Source organism: Drosophila hydei, unplaced genomic scaffold, assembly GCF_003285905.1.
Source record: "Drosophila hydei strain 15085-1641.00,03,60 unplaced genomic scaffold, DhydRS2 tig00000063-arrow-pilon, whole genome shotgun sequence".
NCBI classification, from domain to species: Eukaryota; Metazoa; Arthropoda; class Insecta; order Diptera; family Drosophilidae; genus Drosophila; species Drosophila hydei.
In genome coordinates, this window is record NW_022045657.1 from 9,174,418 (window position 1) to 9,190,196 (window position 15,779).

The window sequence follows — 15,779 nt, forward strand, 5'->3', positions numbered from 1 at the left end:
ACATTTTATGTAATAATTCTTTATGCGCAACAAACTATTTCCTTTGCTTTTTGGAGCCAATTGTTGATGCCAAAATCGAGGGTCATTAAAAAACAGTCGAGACGCAAATATTAATGAAAGTTCCCTGAAATGGGCAAATACTATTATATAGAATATTCCTATTGATTGTTCAGATTTCTGTTTTGTTTAAACAATTGAATTGTTTAAACACCAGTTGCTATTCCAGTCACGTTTGCCATTCCGAAATGCAGGAATTATAATCTCAAGAAATGTAAACAATTCGTTTACTTAGCTTGAATTATTATTTGCGGCCGACAGGCCTTTGACTAGCCGGAATTTCATAGCACATGGTAAATATTTATAAAAACAACATGAAAATGAGCTTGAATAATAATTGGATACGCCTGAAATATGGGACTTTAATGCCCAGTTGTACGGCTAACTTACCACATGTTATTTGTTGTTAATAAATTACCTTTTATTAAAAAAAAAATTTAATATTCAGCAGAAGAAATAAAACAGAAACAGAGGCGCAGAACCAGAAGCCGAATGTGAATGAAATGAAAACAAAACCCAAAACTGACAGATGGAAGCTCCCCAGAGAGAGAGAGAGGCGCACCCACACACACACCCATACACATTAGACAGACAGCGGGAGAGAGAGCGCAATAATAAGAGTTTGGATATGGAAGTCTGTTTCGTAATCAAATTTCAGTCATATTCAGCGCGAGAGCCAGATCGCTGCTGTAGCGGAGCGCAACGAGTTCTCTCAACGACCACTTTTGACAGTTGCTGCTGGCTCTTTGGGATAGCAAGATAAAAGCAAATCTGTGAAGAGCCAGTCGAAAAACAAAACTGAAGCCAAAACAATTGAGCTGGGGTAACACAAATGTAACAATGGACACACAGCAGCACCAAACGAGCAGCAGCGACAACAACTGCGACAGCGACAAATGCCAGAAAATTAAAAGATTCGTAATCGTCGGTTTACTGATCACCATTGGCATTCTAAGCTGGCATTTCTATGGTGCGTAGTTTATACAGATGTAGCATGCCCTAGCCAGCCATACAATTGTGTATTTACAGAGTATTTCCACGGCAAGCCGCTGCCCCCGACACCAGATGACGTGCTGACCTTGTCGCAGGCGCTATTTAAAGAAGAAACGGCGACCAGTCCATACCTCTTCAAGGTGAATGTGCAGGGCAGAACAAAGTCCGGCGCACACGATGATCGAGCACCAGGACCGTAAGTATAAGAACTTTAACATAATTCTGTTATGTTAACTTGCCATGTTATTACATTATGTAATTTTCTTTTAGACTGTTTGAGCTGCATAACGATTTGCTGGCCAGAGATGCCAACTCCACGACGGCGCTATTGCAGCGGCTCTTCAACAACTACGAGTTGGATGTCGCCGTGCCGGATATGATTACGGCAGAGCATGAACAGGAGCAGCTGGACTTTCTGCGCGCCGTAATGAACACGCGTGTCATGAAGCTTTCACTGCGATTCCTAGCCAACAAAGGTAAGTTATTCAGACGACAACAAGTTCTTATGCACAACAAGAGTTAGAAGAATATTAACATAGTTTTTTAAGCATAAAGTTGGATTAGGTATATACTTCTGTCTAGGCACAGTTAACTAACCAAGTCTCAGGGACTTGGCTGTTGCTAAAGTTTGTTTCAAGTACTCTAGAGCTTCCACGACTTGCAAGGCACTTGAAATGCTTACAGAGTTATGATAGACCCAAAATTAGATTTGCTTATTTATATATATATTCAATGCAACTTTTACCAGCACACACCCAGTTTAATTCTCCAAATTAAATTTCCCTTGGTCTCAATTACCCTCCTTCTACACAGCTTCAGCTAATCGTTTTAAGACGAATTGTCATGAAAACAGATATTGTTTCAACTTTTCAGAAATATTTATAAGCAATTCAGTTGCTGTACTATCGAAAAGTTTATTAACTCAGATTAAATGAGTGCCAGAAAAATGTAAATAATTATTTTAATAAATAGTTCCAATTAATTCAACTTATAATAATTTGAAAAAAATTTAAAAAGAAAAATATAAATAACTATTATAGAAATAAATATATAGTTAAATAACTATAAATAAATAAATAACTATAAGTTGAATTTTTACATAATAAAATAATATCAAGCAGTCTTTACCCTTGCATAATAATATAATAAAATGATTGATAAATTATGATTTTACATAAGTTTCATAAAATTTCGCACCTATTAAAAGGCATTGTTGGCAGCGACTACGATGAGCAGCTAAAGTTCCTCCAGGAGCTCTGGTTCACCCCATATTCTCGAGGAAACGGTATCATGGGTAGCTCCAGCTTCGAGCACGTCTTCATGGCAGAGCTGCGGGATCGAAAGGTGCTCGGCATGCACAATTGGCTGTACTTTGCCGAGCAGGAGCAGCAGGGCCACGTCGACTACAAGGGCTGGTTGAATCGTGTGGAAACGGGCAGAGTGCGTTCAATTAACTGTTTCAATTGAATAATATTGAACATTGCATCATTTACAATGTTTATCATTTACAGCACAATCAGTTTGCGCTGGCCTTTCGCATGAGCTTCTTTGGCGTACAGAAGTCGTTCAATGGCTTCTTTGTGGGCACATCGCCAGAGCTGGAGTTGAGTCTCTACACAGTTTGCTTCCTAACCACGCCCAAGAATGAAGTGTGCGAAATACAGCTGGGCACGGCCAAGTTATCAATTGTATCATATGTCTGGGAATGGAAGGGCAAACATCTGATAGCCACGGCCTATGTGCAACTGCCTTAATTGGACCACAATACGCAAGGCACTAAAGCAAGAGTTACCTATAGTCAAGTATTAGAATCGCTTACCTATAGCAAGCCTTAAATTGGTCAGGTATGCTGCACCTAAAAAAATTGCTTATCACTTCACGAACAACATTTATACTTATATCTATTTAGAATCTCAAAAGAGCACTTTTTCCTCATCATTTCTGACATTTGACATTTTCAAGCTAGGATTCAGACCAGTATTTTAAACAGAATACTCTCTCGCTCTTTAGTCTGTCTGCAATGTGTCTATGTATCTAAGGCAACTCTGCTAGTTAAAGTTAAATCCTGTTTGAGAATATTAAGGACTTCTCGAGCTATCGTGGCCACTTGCTGATGCCTTAAGTGCGTGCCAACGTCAATTCCTGGGGCTGTCACTCACTCAGGGCACACGTTGGCAGTCGAGTTCTCTTGACGGCTTTGCATGGTATTAGCGCTTTCGCAATTATATCAGCCAGTTGTTTATTAAATTTAACGTTTACCTTGACGTTTATTACTTGTGTGGCAGTTATCTAATGACCTCCATTGGCACACTTGACATTGAGGCTCAAAATCGAACAAAAGTCATTTGCAATTTAGGTAATAATTAATTGTTAAGAATTATATTTAGTGCTAAGCTTGACACGAACTTTTAAATCTAGACGAATTCCAACTTGCCTCCAAATAGTGTTAGAGAAATGTTCCCATTTGTTTGATAGTTTTAGGAATTTTGTAAATATTTTGTAAAAAATATAAAATTCAATAAAAGAAAGTTTCATTAAGTTGACGGAATTATATTTATATTGCATTAGAAATCGTTGTAATTACAAAATGTTAATATCAAATATGTAAATATTTATTAAGTTAAGGCCAATCCGAAACATATGAGTGGAATAATATTGGAAGTCTCCCTAGAGGAGTGAACTGGAAAACTTGTGCTTACACAACTAGAATGGGCGATAGTCACGATCGTGGTCACGCTCAATGATCACCGTTTCGTCATGCTCCAAGTGCTCCTCCTCAATGGTTATGGTCTCGTTGACATCCTGGGCGCGCTGCACCAAAGCCGGCGCACTTGCTCTGCGCACTGTGACAATGGTTGTGTGAGCCGGCGAGAGGCTGGCGTCGGAGTCAGCTAGCGGCAGGATGTAGGTTTCGCCCAAGTCGGCACAGGATTCGTCTTCGAGGTTGGAGGCATCGCTGGAGCGCATCAGACTGGGGCTGCTAATGCCGAACTCCAAGAGCAGCGGATCGATTGGCGTGTGGTCGGTCGACTCGGGACTCCAGCTACTTCTTGCCGGTGGCTGGCGCGGCAGACTGTTGTGGCACAGCGGATTTGCTGCTGCTGCCAGCGAGGGCTCCAGCTGCAGTTGCTGACCCCACAGTTCCGCTGCTCGGGCGCGATTGTGGTCGGCTCGCAGCTGGGACGGCTGCGGCTGCGGCAGCGGCTGGAGGCGTTGCGACTGGCGGCGTCGCCGTCGACGGTGGCGATCGGGTGTAGTCCGCGGCGGCTCCTGCCGTTGGCTGATACTGCGGCTGGTTGGTTGTGGCTGCGTCTGACGTGGCCTCATACTGATACCCAGACTGGCCATAGTCAGCGGCGCCGTAGTCGTAGCCAGCGTTGCCATCGTAGCCATACTGCTGGGCGTCGTATGGCTGCTGGGCATAGGCGCTGGGATCGTAGGCACTGGCGTCGTACTGCTGCTGATCGTAGGCGCTGTAGTCTGTATTGTAGGCGGCCAGATTGGCGCTGCCGGCATTAGTGACGTTCCCATCGCCAAGCTGTGACTGTGACTGTGACTGTGGTTGTGACTGTTGCTGCTGTTGCTCCGGCTCGCCATTGCTGTAGCGTCGATTGAGTTGCGCTTGCTGCTCCAATTGCTCGCGCTCCCGTTCCCGTTCCCGCTTTTCACGCTGCTCTCGCAGCTGTTGCAGCTCCCGATCTCGCTCCTCGCGTTCGCGTTCGCGCTGGCGCTCGCGTTGTTGCTCCTGCTCTTGCTGCTGCTGCTGTTGCTGTTGCTGCTGCTGCTTTTCGCCCATGCCAAGGTTGTCCTTGAGATTTTCGTCATCGTTATCGTTGAGTCCATAAGTGCGGCTTGGCTCGGGCAGGAGACTGGCGCTACCGTTACTGATGCTGCTCTTGCGCGCTCCTGCAGCTGCGTTAGCAGCTGTGTTGCCGCTGCCGCTGCCGTTGCCGTTCCCGCTGCCGTTGCCGTTGCCGTTGCCATTGGTGTTGTCGGCAGCTGTTGCTGCTCCTGCGCTTGCGGCATCATAGTTGTAGGAGTTGCTCGGCTTGCTGTAGTCGTCGTCAGCGTTGTTGTGTAGTTGTGGGGTGCTTTGTATGGGTTCAATTGTTGTGCCATATGTGGACGGCTGGTAGTCATATGCGGCTGTAGTCACAGAAATTTTGATTAGTGTTGCAAGCCAATTGAACGCAAGGATCTAGTGTAAATGTTGTGTTTAGTATGGGCAATGTTTGCATATGTAGCTGATTAGCTTAGAAGAAGCTGTTGCCGCCGGGCGCATCCCCTACACCAGTCACTGCCGCGGCTTGTGTATCTTTTAATGAGAAATGCTGTCGTTCAAGATTTACCTTTGCCTGCGCCTAAGCTAGTATAATCATGCGGTGTGGTATCTAATTTACTCATATGCTCTTCATTGCTTAACATGCGATTGGACAAATACTCTAGATTCGATTGTAAAGCAGATATTTCCTCTCTAGAGGGTAGCAAACGGAGAGACAGATAGAGGGAGACAGAGAGGGAGACAGAGAAGAGGAAAGAGAACGCTTGTTAGTCAAATACAAATTCTTTATCGACAATTACCTGCAAGGTGTCAGATTGGTGTACTTTCGATAAACAATTGCGTTCATCATTTGCCGCTGCCTCTTCCGAGCTAAGCTCATTAGCGCTATTGCCATTGTGCACTAATTGTGACTTGTATTTACACCAGATTTGCCGCAGACGTGCCATTAGCTGTTCGTTTGTAGCACGAAGTTGTAACTTGTCTTGACTGAGGAGATCGAGATTGAGATATTTCAAATGTGCGAAAAAGTTACTAGTGAAATAATTGAGTAAAATATAATAATTCAATAACAATAAATGATTTAAATGCTAAATGACTTGTTGTTTAACAAAAATCTAACAGCCTTTAAATGTCTCGCTAAATAGTTGTATGTACTATACAAATATAAATAAATATATTATGATATATACACACATATGTATACAAATATACATATACACATATATATGCTATTCATATATATTCATAAATATATCTAAAGCGTAAACAGCTTCTGCTTCACATAGCTTAATTAAAGTTAAGAATTCAGCTTTTAAATATTTGCACTTTCAGAGTTATCAAAATATTGGCGAATTATATTTTATTTTAATTTATTTAGAGCAAATTTTTTTTATATAATTTTTTTTTGTCATTAATTTTTTATTTTATTTATATTTTTTTTTTCAGTTTAGTATATGAATTTCTGAATTCAAAGCCCGTTAGTCTATTCCAATTTCAGATTCAGATGCAACATGTCAAAAATCTAAAATATGCTCAGTTTCTTGAATGTCAACTCAGAGCCGAAAACCAATATACTCTTTTTAAGTCTTGGAACGCATATAAAATGTCAACTCTAAAAGCAGTTTAAGCACTAAAAAAACTTTGAGAACTTAGAGAACTCAAAAACCAAAAATTTTAAATAGTTGCCAAAAGGAAAACAAAAATCAAATCATTCCAATACTTTGCATAATGCACTGACAGAAAAATGTGTTCACTTTTCTAAGCAAATTGCAAACTAATTGATGAACTGTTTGCAGTATGGATTATTGTGGCATTGTTTTGGGCATATTAACATTATCAAAGTTTGGTGGCCTGCTCCTGGTCGTCGTCGTCGTCGTCATCGTCATCGAGGACATCCTCGAATTGGGCAAGTTGTTCATCGATTTTGGCCAACTCTGGCGAGGTTTCCTTGACGAAGGTGTTGTTAAGCGCCTGTGCCACGGCGTCCAGCTCTTTGACAAAAGTTTCGTTCAGGGCATTGACCTTGGGCTTTGGCTGCTTCGACTGCTTGGGCACCAGGCGTACGTTAACATCGACTTTGACGGGTGGGCGCGGCTTCTTGTGGCAGCCATCGCGCTGCAACAATTGCTCAAAATATAGTTTGGGCTTGATGCTGGCATTTAGCGCATTGCTGTTGCGACCTTTGCATGTTGCCGCTGCTGGTGTTGCAGTTGCTGTTGCAGTTGCTGTTGCCTCAGTGTCCACCGTCAAATGCGAGCTTTGACATGGGGTCTGACAGCTATTGGCACTGCTAATGGTCTGATTCAAAACTAAATGCTGTTGCAGCCAAGGCAACAGCTCCGTTTTGCATGGATGGCAGCAGCTGGACAGCTGCTGGGCTGCTGCAGGTGCACTTGTTGCTGTTGCTGTTGCTGTTGATGTTGCTGGTGCAGTGCAATATTTTTGCTGTTGCTGGTGTTCATGGTGTGTGTCTAGGGTAAAGTCATGTGCGTGACAATGCATGCTCTTGCTGTGTGTGGTTTGTGTACGCGCTGTAGCTCCTCGATTGCGACTGTTGCTGCTGCTGCTGCTGTTGTTGTTGACGTTGACGTTGTTGTTGTTGCCAAGCTCGGCGCTGCTGTTGCGCTTACGCATTGCAGACTTTGTATGATCGTGTTCATGCTCGTGCTTGTGTCGCATAAAACTGGGGCAAAAACATTTCGGCTTGGCGCCCATTGTTGCCACTGCTGCCGCTGCTGCTGCTGTTGTTGTTGCTGTCTCTGCATTGCTGTTTCTGTTGCTGGCGTGCATTCGGTGCGTATTGTAGCTTGTGAATTTTGGCAACGGCGGCATCTTGGCCAATTCGTTGGCCAAACGCTTATTGCTTTCGATTATATTCCTCAGTATCTCGTCACCATTGTCAGCATCGGCAACCTCATTGTCAACAGCAGCAACATGCTCGTCCCTGGGCTTGACTTCATCTAAAACTTCCACATCAGGCAGCAAAGTGTACGCGCTTTCGCCTGCGCTTGCTGTCGCTGCTGTTGCTGTTATTGGCATCGATTGTGTGGCCAAAGCTGCGTTTGTTGCAGTTGGCGAGGTGGCTGCAGCTCTTGTTGTTGCTGCTGTTGGCATCGCCAATTCGCACACTGGTTCTAAGTTTAACAAATGTCAGAGTGACGCAGGCAGGCAGCACAAAAGAGGTTTGAAGAAGTACAGCGTGTTAATCCAGTGTCAAGCTCTGGTAGATCTTGTTTGTGTTTAACGAATCTCAAAACAAAATAAATTGCGCTGGGTGTGGCAAAATGAATATTTGACTATTTTTTGGCTGGCTGGCCATGAGTTTCATATTGCGTTGTGTTTTTAATTTTCATATAGTAAAAGGTTCAGATTATGCATAATGCATGGATGATGCTACTTTTGATGAAATCTGCAAGCTTGACAAAGGCACAACAATTGCCCAAGTCTAGTTCGAGTGCTCAGGTTCAACTACTAATGATTATTTAATACAGGTGAATTGCACAAAATATTGCAGTCAGTGCCTGGGAGTTGCTGTCGAGAGAGGTAGCTTTAAAATGCATTTGATAATTACTTGTGCTTATAGGTTGTATCCTCTAATTTGCCGGTTAAGGTCTTACACTCGCCCGTCAATTTATCCATGAGTTGCTTCTGAGACGTTATCATTTCTTCGAGCTCATTTACCGTTTCCGCTACAAAGAGTAGACAGACAGACAGATTGAGGTGAGTTATTAGTGAATGAGGTGCGAGTATAAAGAGTATCATTAAGGCAACGCGCTACAAGACAAACTCATGGATAAACTATTGACGTTAAATATATATATTTTGCTTCGATGTGGAATTAAATTGGTTTGATTGGAGTTCGAATTAAAGACAAGTAGCTTGAGCACATTCACGCACACAATATGAAAATCAATAGCTCAACCAGAGTTTAGAGAATGTGTGGGATTAACGAGAGTTGGTGCTTGAGAAGGGTTTATTTAATTGGGATATTCTCTAATGGTGTTTAGAAATGGTATCTATATAGAAACATAAAGAACCTGCTCACATACCATGCTTATCCTGCATCTCTGAAATGCGTTTGTCCAAGTCCTTTTTGGTTGGTCGAATTTCGTTCTTCAGCTCGCCATAAGCCAGCTGCAAATATCATTTCAGTTGCTGACTATCATAGCTGGTTAACACTGTCACGTACCTCCTTCTCCAAGTTGGCGATCTCGTCATTGAGGCGCAGAACTTCGCGTTTGGAGTGCAGCAGATCGGCATCGCCGCGATCCAGCCGCTGGCGCAGCGAGTTTATCTCCGCCGTGAGACGAGCTGCCTCCGTCTTGGCTTCCCGTGCCGCACGATCAAGCTGCAGGCGCAGCGAGGTGATGTCCTGCTCCAACGATTGCTTCTCCGCATTGGCCTGGGCCATGTCGGCCAGGAAAGTGGTACGATTGGCGCGCAGCTCCATCTTGAGCTCCTCTATTTGGGAATTGCGATTGGCCACATCTCGCTTGAGATCGGCTTCGTAGCGCTTCTGGCGCTCCAGCTCCAGTTGCAGCTTGGCAACCTGCTCCCACTGACTGCTCAGATCGCCGCCCAGCTGATCCACCTGGCTATTATAACGCCGTTCCGCACTGGCCCGCTCCTCTGCCAAGCGGCGAGCCATCTCATGCTGCAATTCCCGCACGCGCTCATGCTGCCTGTCCAGCTCGTCTCGTAGGTGGCGCACCTCGAGCTGCAATCGGGAAATTTGAGACTCGGTAAATTTGATTGATCACTGGACTTATGTCTTCTTGCTGCCAGCAGACTTAAATTGAGTCCATGAACTGTTTCGAGAGCACTTACCTCCGCTTGGGAGCGTTCCATTTGCACTAGATCAGTTATGTAGCGCTTGGAGCTGGCGCTGTTGTGGTGCTGCGACTTGGCCTCGTCCAGCATGCGTTGCAGCTGGCGCACAGACTCCTCCAGGGCGGTCTTGTCCTGCTGCAGCAGCTCCAGCTGCTTGCGATGCGTCTCGCAGTTGACACTGCCCAAGGTGGCGACAGCGCTGAGGGGATCCGTGTGGGCCAGCTTGCGCTTAAGCTCCTCGTTCTCGGTCTTCACGCGCTTCAGATCGATGTTGGCCTGCATCAGCTCTGCCTCCAGCTCGCTGATGCGTGCCTCGTAGACAATGTTGGGCGCACTGGCGTAGCGCGGCGATTGCGGCTTCAAGTTGCTCTTCCGTGGCGTGGTTGGAGTTTTGCGGCCAGCATAGAGCAAGTGCTCGTCGCTGTCCGAAGAGGGGCTTGTGGTGGTCTGCAGCGCTTGGGGTGGGGGCTTGGCGGTGCCACCGCCTAGGGCCGCCAGCTCCGTACGCGCATTCTCAGTCAGATGCTCATTCTCGTTGATGACATCCTTCACCTTGCCCAGCAAATTGGTCAGCTCGCTGCGACAGTACTTGGACTCCTTTTCAAGCTGCTCAATGTAATCCTCTTGCTTCTCTATGAAGCTGAAGATCTCGACCGGCGCCTGCACGCTGTCCGTGGGCATAGTGGGCACAGGCATATTGCTTGGATAGAGAGCTGGCGTCGTGGCTAGGTTCTCCTTAGAAGCCGAGAGATAGCCAGAGGTATAACTCTTCTTCGGACGATAGGCGCTGATGCGTGACTTCTGGCTGGGCGACAAGTACTTGGAAATGTCCGAGAAAACGGGTCGTTCGATGACCTAAAACAGGCACAAGCTCTAAGCAAGCCAAGTTAATAGAAACTCAGCTTAACCTACCGACAAGTTGTCCGAGAAATTATCGCCTGAGTCCTCGTTGAAGTTGCGCAAATACGCCGATGCACTCCCCAGCCCCTTGGGCGTGGCTACATAGGAGTTGTCGGCTAGCATTACCTTCAGGCGGCCCACAGCCTCGTTGTACGCATAGTTTGTATAGTCCATGGTCTTGCTCTTCTTGCCAATGCCCTTCGAGGACTTCATCGAGAAATTTCTAAAGTTGCGAATAGAGAAACACACAACACTTTTGTACTCTACATCTATAAGAAATCACATCCTGTACAACTTTCTGTGCAGTTGGTAAAAAATGTATCCCTATAAGAGCGCATGGTGCGCGAGCTGGACAAGGACTGAGGCTGGCCTTTCCACTGGGGGTGACAAATGCAGGCTACGGTTTGGTTGCCCGGACAACAAGTTGGCCAACATACAAATGTGTTTAGTCCTCTAACCCTCTGCACGCATACACAGCAATATTTTTGACCATGTGTACACACGTCATGGTTCAGTGGACTCGCCTTGTTTTCAATTTCTCTTTTTCCCGGCCAGGGTATTAAATGCTTAATTCATTTTGATAATTCGATGCGATATAAAGCATGTAAATTTGAAAGTCTTTCTTAAGTTGATAAAGCGTTGTACTTTAGTAGGAATATTTCGTGTAAACCAACTTGTGCTTAATATATTATTTTAATATATTAAGCATAATACATAAATATTTTAATGTTAATCTACGTAAGCCCTCTTTCCTATCTCTTAAGTAAGTTGCGTATCCGTAAATTTAGTTAATACATCTGTAAGGGTATGCAATATTCGGTAAGTGGAAATTAATGAACTTTTTCAATATGCAGCAAGCGAGGGTTGCTTAATCAACAGGATAATAGTTTTCAACATTTGAAAAGTTTTATTTCAAAAGTTATATTTTTGCAATTATTAACAGTATTTCTAGATTTGTTCATGCATCAGTCAAATAAACATTTGCTCTAAGAGACTGTTATAAATAAATATAATTAATGCATTTCTGGTTTGTGGAAAAACGCTAAGAAATACTTAATTTTTGATATATGCACAAAAATATATATACATATATTTAAAAATTGATTATTTAGTTAGACGCTTAATTGCTATAGAGCTTAAAATTGTTGTTTAATATATTATTAAAAAATATGTTAAATGTTTCAATTATGCTTAAAGCCAAAGATTAAATCTTACAGATAAAGATATTGAAATATTTACTATAGCCATATTCGAACTCAAACCATTTCAGTTCATATACGTGCATAGCCACGTAGATGTAACTGATTATTTATTTATTTTTCTGTGAAAATAAAATTTAAATTATTTAATATAATAATAAATATATATATATATATATTTACCTAGTTTCCAGATTTACTTAAATTTTATTTTCTCAGAAAATATATACATATAAATTTATTTAAAAAAAATATATATATCTATATATATATATAAATATTATAAATAATTTAAATTTTATTTTCACAGAAAATACATGCATATAAAATTACAAGTAAATATTTCAATATCTTAAAATTATTAAAAATATGTCTTTGATTTTGTTGCATACTTTTAGAGCTTTTCAAATTCATATTTAACACTGAAATATTCAATTCCCGATTCTTATCAGTCGTATAAGCATCTATACGCACGATGTCTGTGCACCTACCTCGATCGCCTTTTAACTCGTCCGCCTGCGCTGCTCAAGCTGCAGATGCTCTCCTTGTCGGAATATCCCGAGACGCGATTCGGCGGCGTCAGATGCCGCAAGTTCTCGTTGGTCAGGAGAGATGGGAAGCTATTTGGATGACTGTTGCCGACAGCTTGCGGTTGGGCTTGCGAATGAGCGCGAGTACTTTTCAAGTTGTACAAAGGAGCGCCGTACTTGAGCAAATTTTCAGTTTTCATTTTACACAAGGCGGGGCGAAGCCAACATGGGGGCACGACGGAAACTAGGTCTTGGGGGGTCGATTCTTAAAAGTTTGTTACAATTTGTTCTGCAATTGGACTGGCATGCAAGGCTAAGTGGGGAGAGCACTTGTGGTATGCACTTCCTTCCGCTTGGCGGCTATGCTTTAATTGTTTCTTTGAGCTGGCGTTAAGATGCGGTGACGGCGAAAATCCGGACGCGAACGTGGACACGAGGCACGACGGGATGGCTGGACGACAGGGCTTTGAAACGTGTTGAAGTTAAACTGAAACGCTCGCGCTCACATGTCAAAGCTTTTATAGACTCGCTATTACAACACAATTCTTCTACTCCAACTTGACACATGTAGGTAGGCAGGCAACCCCTCGGTTAGTTGCCCGGGCTGCATATATGTATATAGTTTAGTGTGCTTTTAATGTGTTTGGTGCCATGGCGTGCCCAGCCAGAAATTCCACAGCATAATGTTAACATTTGTGCGAATGCACAAACTGTCTCCAGTGGCGTTCACTTGAAGGGGCTACGGCCGACGTCCCTGCAATCTGTGTGTGCCAGACGCCGCTGCGCTGAAATTTGGCTGTGCGTCTGTTTGATCGATAGCTGAAATGGCCGACGTTTGTCGCCACCAATGTATTGAAAGCACGCTCACACATCTGTGCCAATATTTGGCTGTGTCTATTCTCTTCCTCTCTCCAATCAACTACACCCGCGGGCGCTGTCCCGGTTGTTCAACTCGAGCAAAACGGGGCCAAAAACATTTTCGAATCGAAATATAAAGAGCAGTGCATATTTTTAGGGTTACTGCGAGTGGTTTATAAATACCTTCGAGTTGCCATTGACAGTTATAAAGTTGCCGCTGACTGCTTTATATTGTATAATCAAAATATTGACAGGCTGCCAACTAATCCGTTGCTAAACGATCTCAAATTAGTGCCTTCAACCAGATTCAGGTTGACATTGACGTGCCTGTAATTATGTTATTACTGCAAAGTGCGAATACAATCGAAGCTGACTTAAATAATTAGAGAGAAGCAGTTGGAGTAGAGAAGAATTTAAGTCTCACAAAATTTTGGTTTTCATTTTAATTTAGAGATAAATTCAAAATAATATATGTTTTTTTTTAATCTTAGATGATATTAAAAATAATAATTATAAATGAATATTATAAATGAATTATGAAATCTCTACAGAAGATAATTAATATTATACCTATAAATAAATTGAAATATTTTTAATAAATGTAAACAGTAAAAAAATTAATAAAAATAAATAAAACAAAATCAATAATAATTATTTTAAATGTAAAATAAATAAACTTAAATATATTATAGCTCTTTCTGAAAATAATAAATATTTTTTTTTGTCTTCTGGCTATTACATTTTTTTTAATATTTAAAAAAAGTATTTTCATTTATAATTCTACTAAAATAGTTTAAGTTTCAAAAATCTTGTAAGATAAATTTACTTTCTTAATTAACAAAAATTTAAAAAATAAATAAAATAAATATTTATTTGCTGTTTTATGGCTATTACATTTTTTAATATTCTAAAAATAAGTTTTTTCATTTATAATTATTATTAAAATATTTTTAGTTCTACAAATTTTGTAAATTAATTTTAATTTTGTAATTAAAAAAAAGATTTTCTCGCTTTATATATTTGAGAATAAGAAGAAGACGCGGAGTTGAAATAATCGTTTCGGTTTTCACTAATTTGTGGAGCGGTGCACACAGTAACCACAGGGGCACCAGGCACATGTGGAAGCGCCTGGGCTGCCAGCAATTGATCTAGAGATCGGAGCAGTAACTTATGGGCAAATCACAGACATTTAATAGCTCAAATAACTCAGGCCGAGTGGCTGCTACCAGGAGGGCAACCGCGCCGCCGAACGGAGTCTGAATCCAGCCGAACTGTGCCGAGCCCAGGGAAGGCGCGCGCAATCAATCAATGCAATCTGTGTTATCATGAATAATTTCCTAGAGGGCATATTTGGGGCTGTAATTGTGAGTGAGTGTGGAGTGGAGAAACCCTTTTGCTGTTGTCCGAATGCGCTCGTGTGTTGCATCATTATCAGCTTCTTGCGATTTAATTACCAAGTCCAGAATGCGGGGTCTAGAAAAAATATTAACCCTCTGAGATAAACGCATAATGCCGTACTCCCGTCCCTATGTGAATATCTGCAATACAATTCATAAACATAAACAGTGACTAGCATGTGAGGCACTCATGTGCGTGTGTGTGTATGTGTGTAAGTGTTATCGATCGTGGTCAATGTTGTTGGCAACAACAAACAGCCCGGACTTAAGACCTGGTCAGATCCAGGCCCAGGCCAAGTCCAAGTGGAAGCCCTCGGGGCGCTCTCAGCAATTTTCATTGCTGTCGCTGCTTTTGCTGCTGCTGCTGCTGTTGTCGTGGCCATGGCTGTGGCTCTGAGTCTGACTGTGGCTTCAGCTTCAGCTTCGGCTGTGTCTGTGGCTCTGTATTCTGTGCTCTGATCGTTGTCGCGATCTGCTGCCTTGGTTGACTCTGGCTTTGACTTGCTCTGATTCGGCGTCCAAGCCAAGCCAACAATGTCGACGTCGTCGTTGCTGCAACTATTTACAACACTGCATTCCTGCGCCGCAGTCATTCAAGAAGCCAAAGCCAAGCCGAAGCCGAAGACAGAACCACAGCCACAGCCACAGCCCGAGTCGGAGACAGCGACAGAGCCGTGGACGCTGGCTGCTGAACTTGTTTTATACCACTTTAGCTTATGTGTGTGCGGTTGAGCGAGTGCTCCTTCAGCAAATGCTGCCCAAGCCGCCTGCCTCATAAATGCTGTAATAAGCCCACAACAACAACCACAACAGCAACAACAACGTTAGCATTGAATGTGCGCTCGAAACATGTTTATGAAAAGAAAGAAATTCCATTGCAAACAAAAGAGCCAAAGCGAGCGACTGATCGCTGGGAGAGAGGCATGTAACCTAGCTCTCACACACATACAGATGCACATTTACATATTGCCCGGTGCTCTTTAGCCTCTTTCCTCGACCGTTGCCGTTCCACTGTTTGTTGGCCATGAGCACAATAACATTTTCGATGAGTTTCTTTGCACACTCACATATGGTCGGCTCTGTGATAAACTCTGGTTCTCTCCCGCTCTCTTTCGGCGCTTCTCTTCGAGCAAAGCCGTTTGGCTTGTGGAGATATTTATTAAGGCTATGGTGAAATGTCTTGGCTATCTGAGTGGCCTGCTCAAGCATGCGACCAGTGCAAAAGTAGCACAGA

The 15,779-nt window shown here is 42.9% G+C and overlaps 2 protein-coding genes across 5 annotated transcripts; one reads left to right on the forward strand and one right to left on the reverse strand.

Moving 5' to 3' along the window:
- The first annotated feature begins 728 nt into the window (after positions 1-728).
- Positions 729-3,505, forward strand: LOC111602976 (poly(U)-specific endoribonuclease homolog). Its single transcript, XM_023320367.2, has 5 exons — positions 729-1,027; positions 1,087-1,246; positions 1,321-1,526; positions 2,258-2,490; positions 2,562-3,505. Exons 1-5 carry the CDS (start codon positions 898-900, stop codon positions 2,802-2,804), a joined length of 972 nt encoding a protein of 323 aa, XP_023176135.2. The 5' UTR covers positions 729-897; the 3' UTR covers positions 2,805-3,505.
- Positions 3,506-3,599: 94 nt separating this feature from the next.
- Positions 3,600-12,873, reverse strand: LOC111603004 (cingulin-like protein 1). Of its 4 annotated transcripts, XM_030222870.1 has the most exons (9): positions 12,252-12,873; positions 10,574-10,784; positions 9,659-10,516; positions 9,021-9,548; positions 8,881-8,965; positions 8,403-8,520; positions 5,400-5,524; positions 4,336-5,196; positions 3,600-4,301 (listed from the first exon to the last, which is right to left on the reverse strand). In XM_030222870.1, exons 1-9 carry the CDS (start codon positions 12,488-12,490, stop codon positions 3,754-3,756), a joined length of 3,573 nt encoding a protein of 1,190 aa, XP_030078730.1. In that variant the 5' UTR covers positions 12,491-12,873; the 3' UTR covers positions 3,600-3,753. The 4 variants fall into 4 exon arrangements, with proteins under 4 accessions (XP_030078730.1, XP_023176175.2, XP_023176173.2 ...); XM_023320406.2 differs by lacking the exons at positions 3,600-4,301; positions 4,336-5,196; positions 5,400-5,524 and adding an exon at positions 7,779-7,935; XM_023320407.2 differs by lacking the exons at positions 3,600-4,301; positions 4,336-5,196; positions 8,403-8,520; positions 12,252-12,873 and having other exon boundaries at positions 5,439-5,524; positions 10,574-10,803.
- Between the last annotated feature and the right edge of the window lie 2,906 nt (positions 12,874-15,779).

What these genes read in the sequence shown, in the direction of transcription:
- LOC111603004 (XM_030222870.1), bottom strand. Translation starts at nt 12,490, where the DNA reads ATGAAAACTGAAAATTTGCTCAAGTACGGCGCTCCTTTGTACAACTTG. An exon ending in ATTTCTCGGACAACTTGTCG is followed by an intron (nt 10,517 to 10,573) that starts GTAGGTTAAGCT and finishes TGCCTGTTTTAG; the next exon opens with GTCATCGAACGACCCGTTTT. An exon ending in AGAGATGCAGGATAAGCATG is followed by an intron (nt 8,521 to 8,880) that starts GTATGTGAGCAG and finishes TACTCTTTGTAG; the next exon opens with CGGAAACGGTAAATGAGCTC.
- LOC111602976 (XM_023320367.2), top strand. Translation starts at nt 898, where the DNA reads ATGGACACACAGCAGCACCAAACGAGCAGCAGCGACAACAACTGCGAC. An exon ending in TCTAAGCTGGCATTTCTATG is followed by an intron (nt 1,028 to 1,086) that starts GTGCGTAGTTTA and finishes GTGTATTTACAG; the next exon opens with AGTATTTCCACGGCAAGCCG. An exon ending in ATCGTGTGGAAACGGGCAGA is followed by an intron (nt 2,491 to 2,561) that starts GTGCGTTCAATT and finishes TATCATTTACAG; the next exon opens with CACAATCAGTTTGCGCTGGC.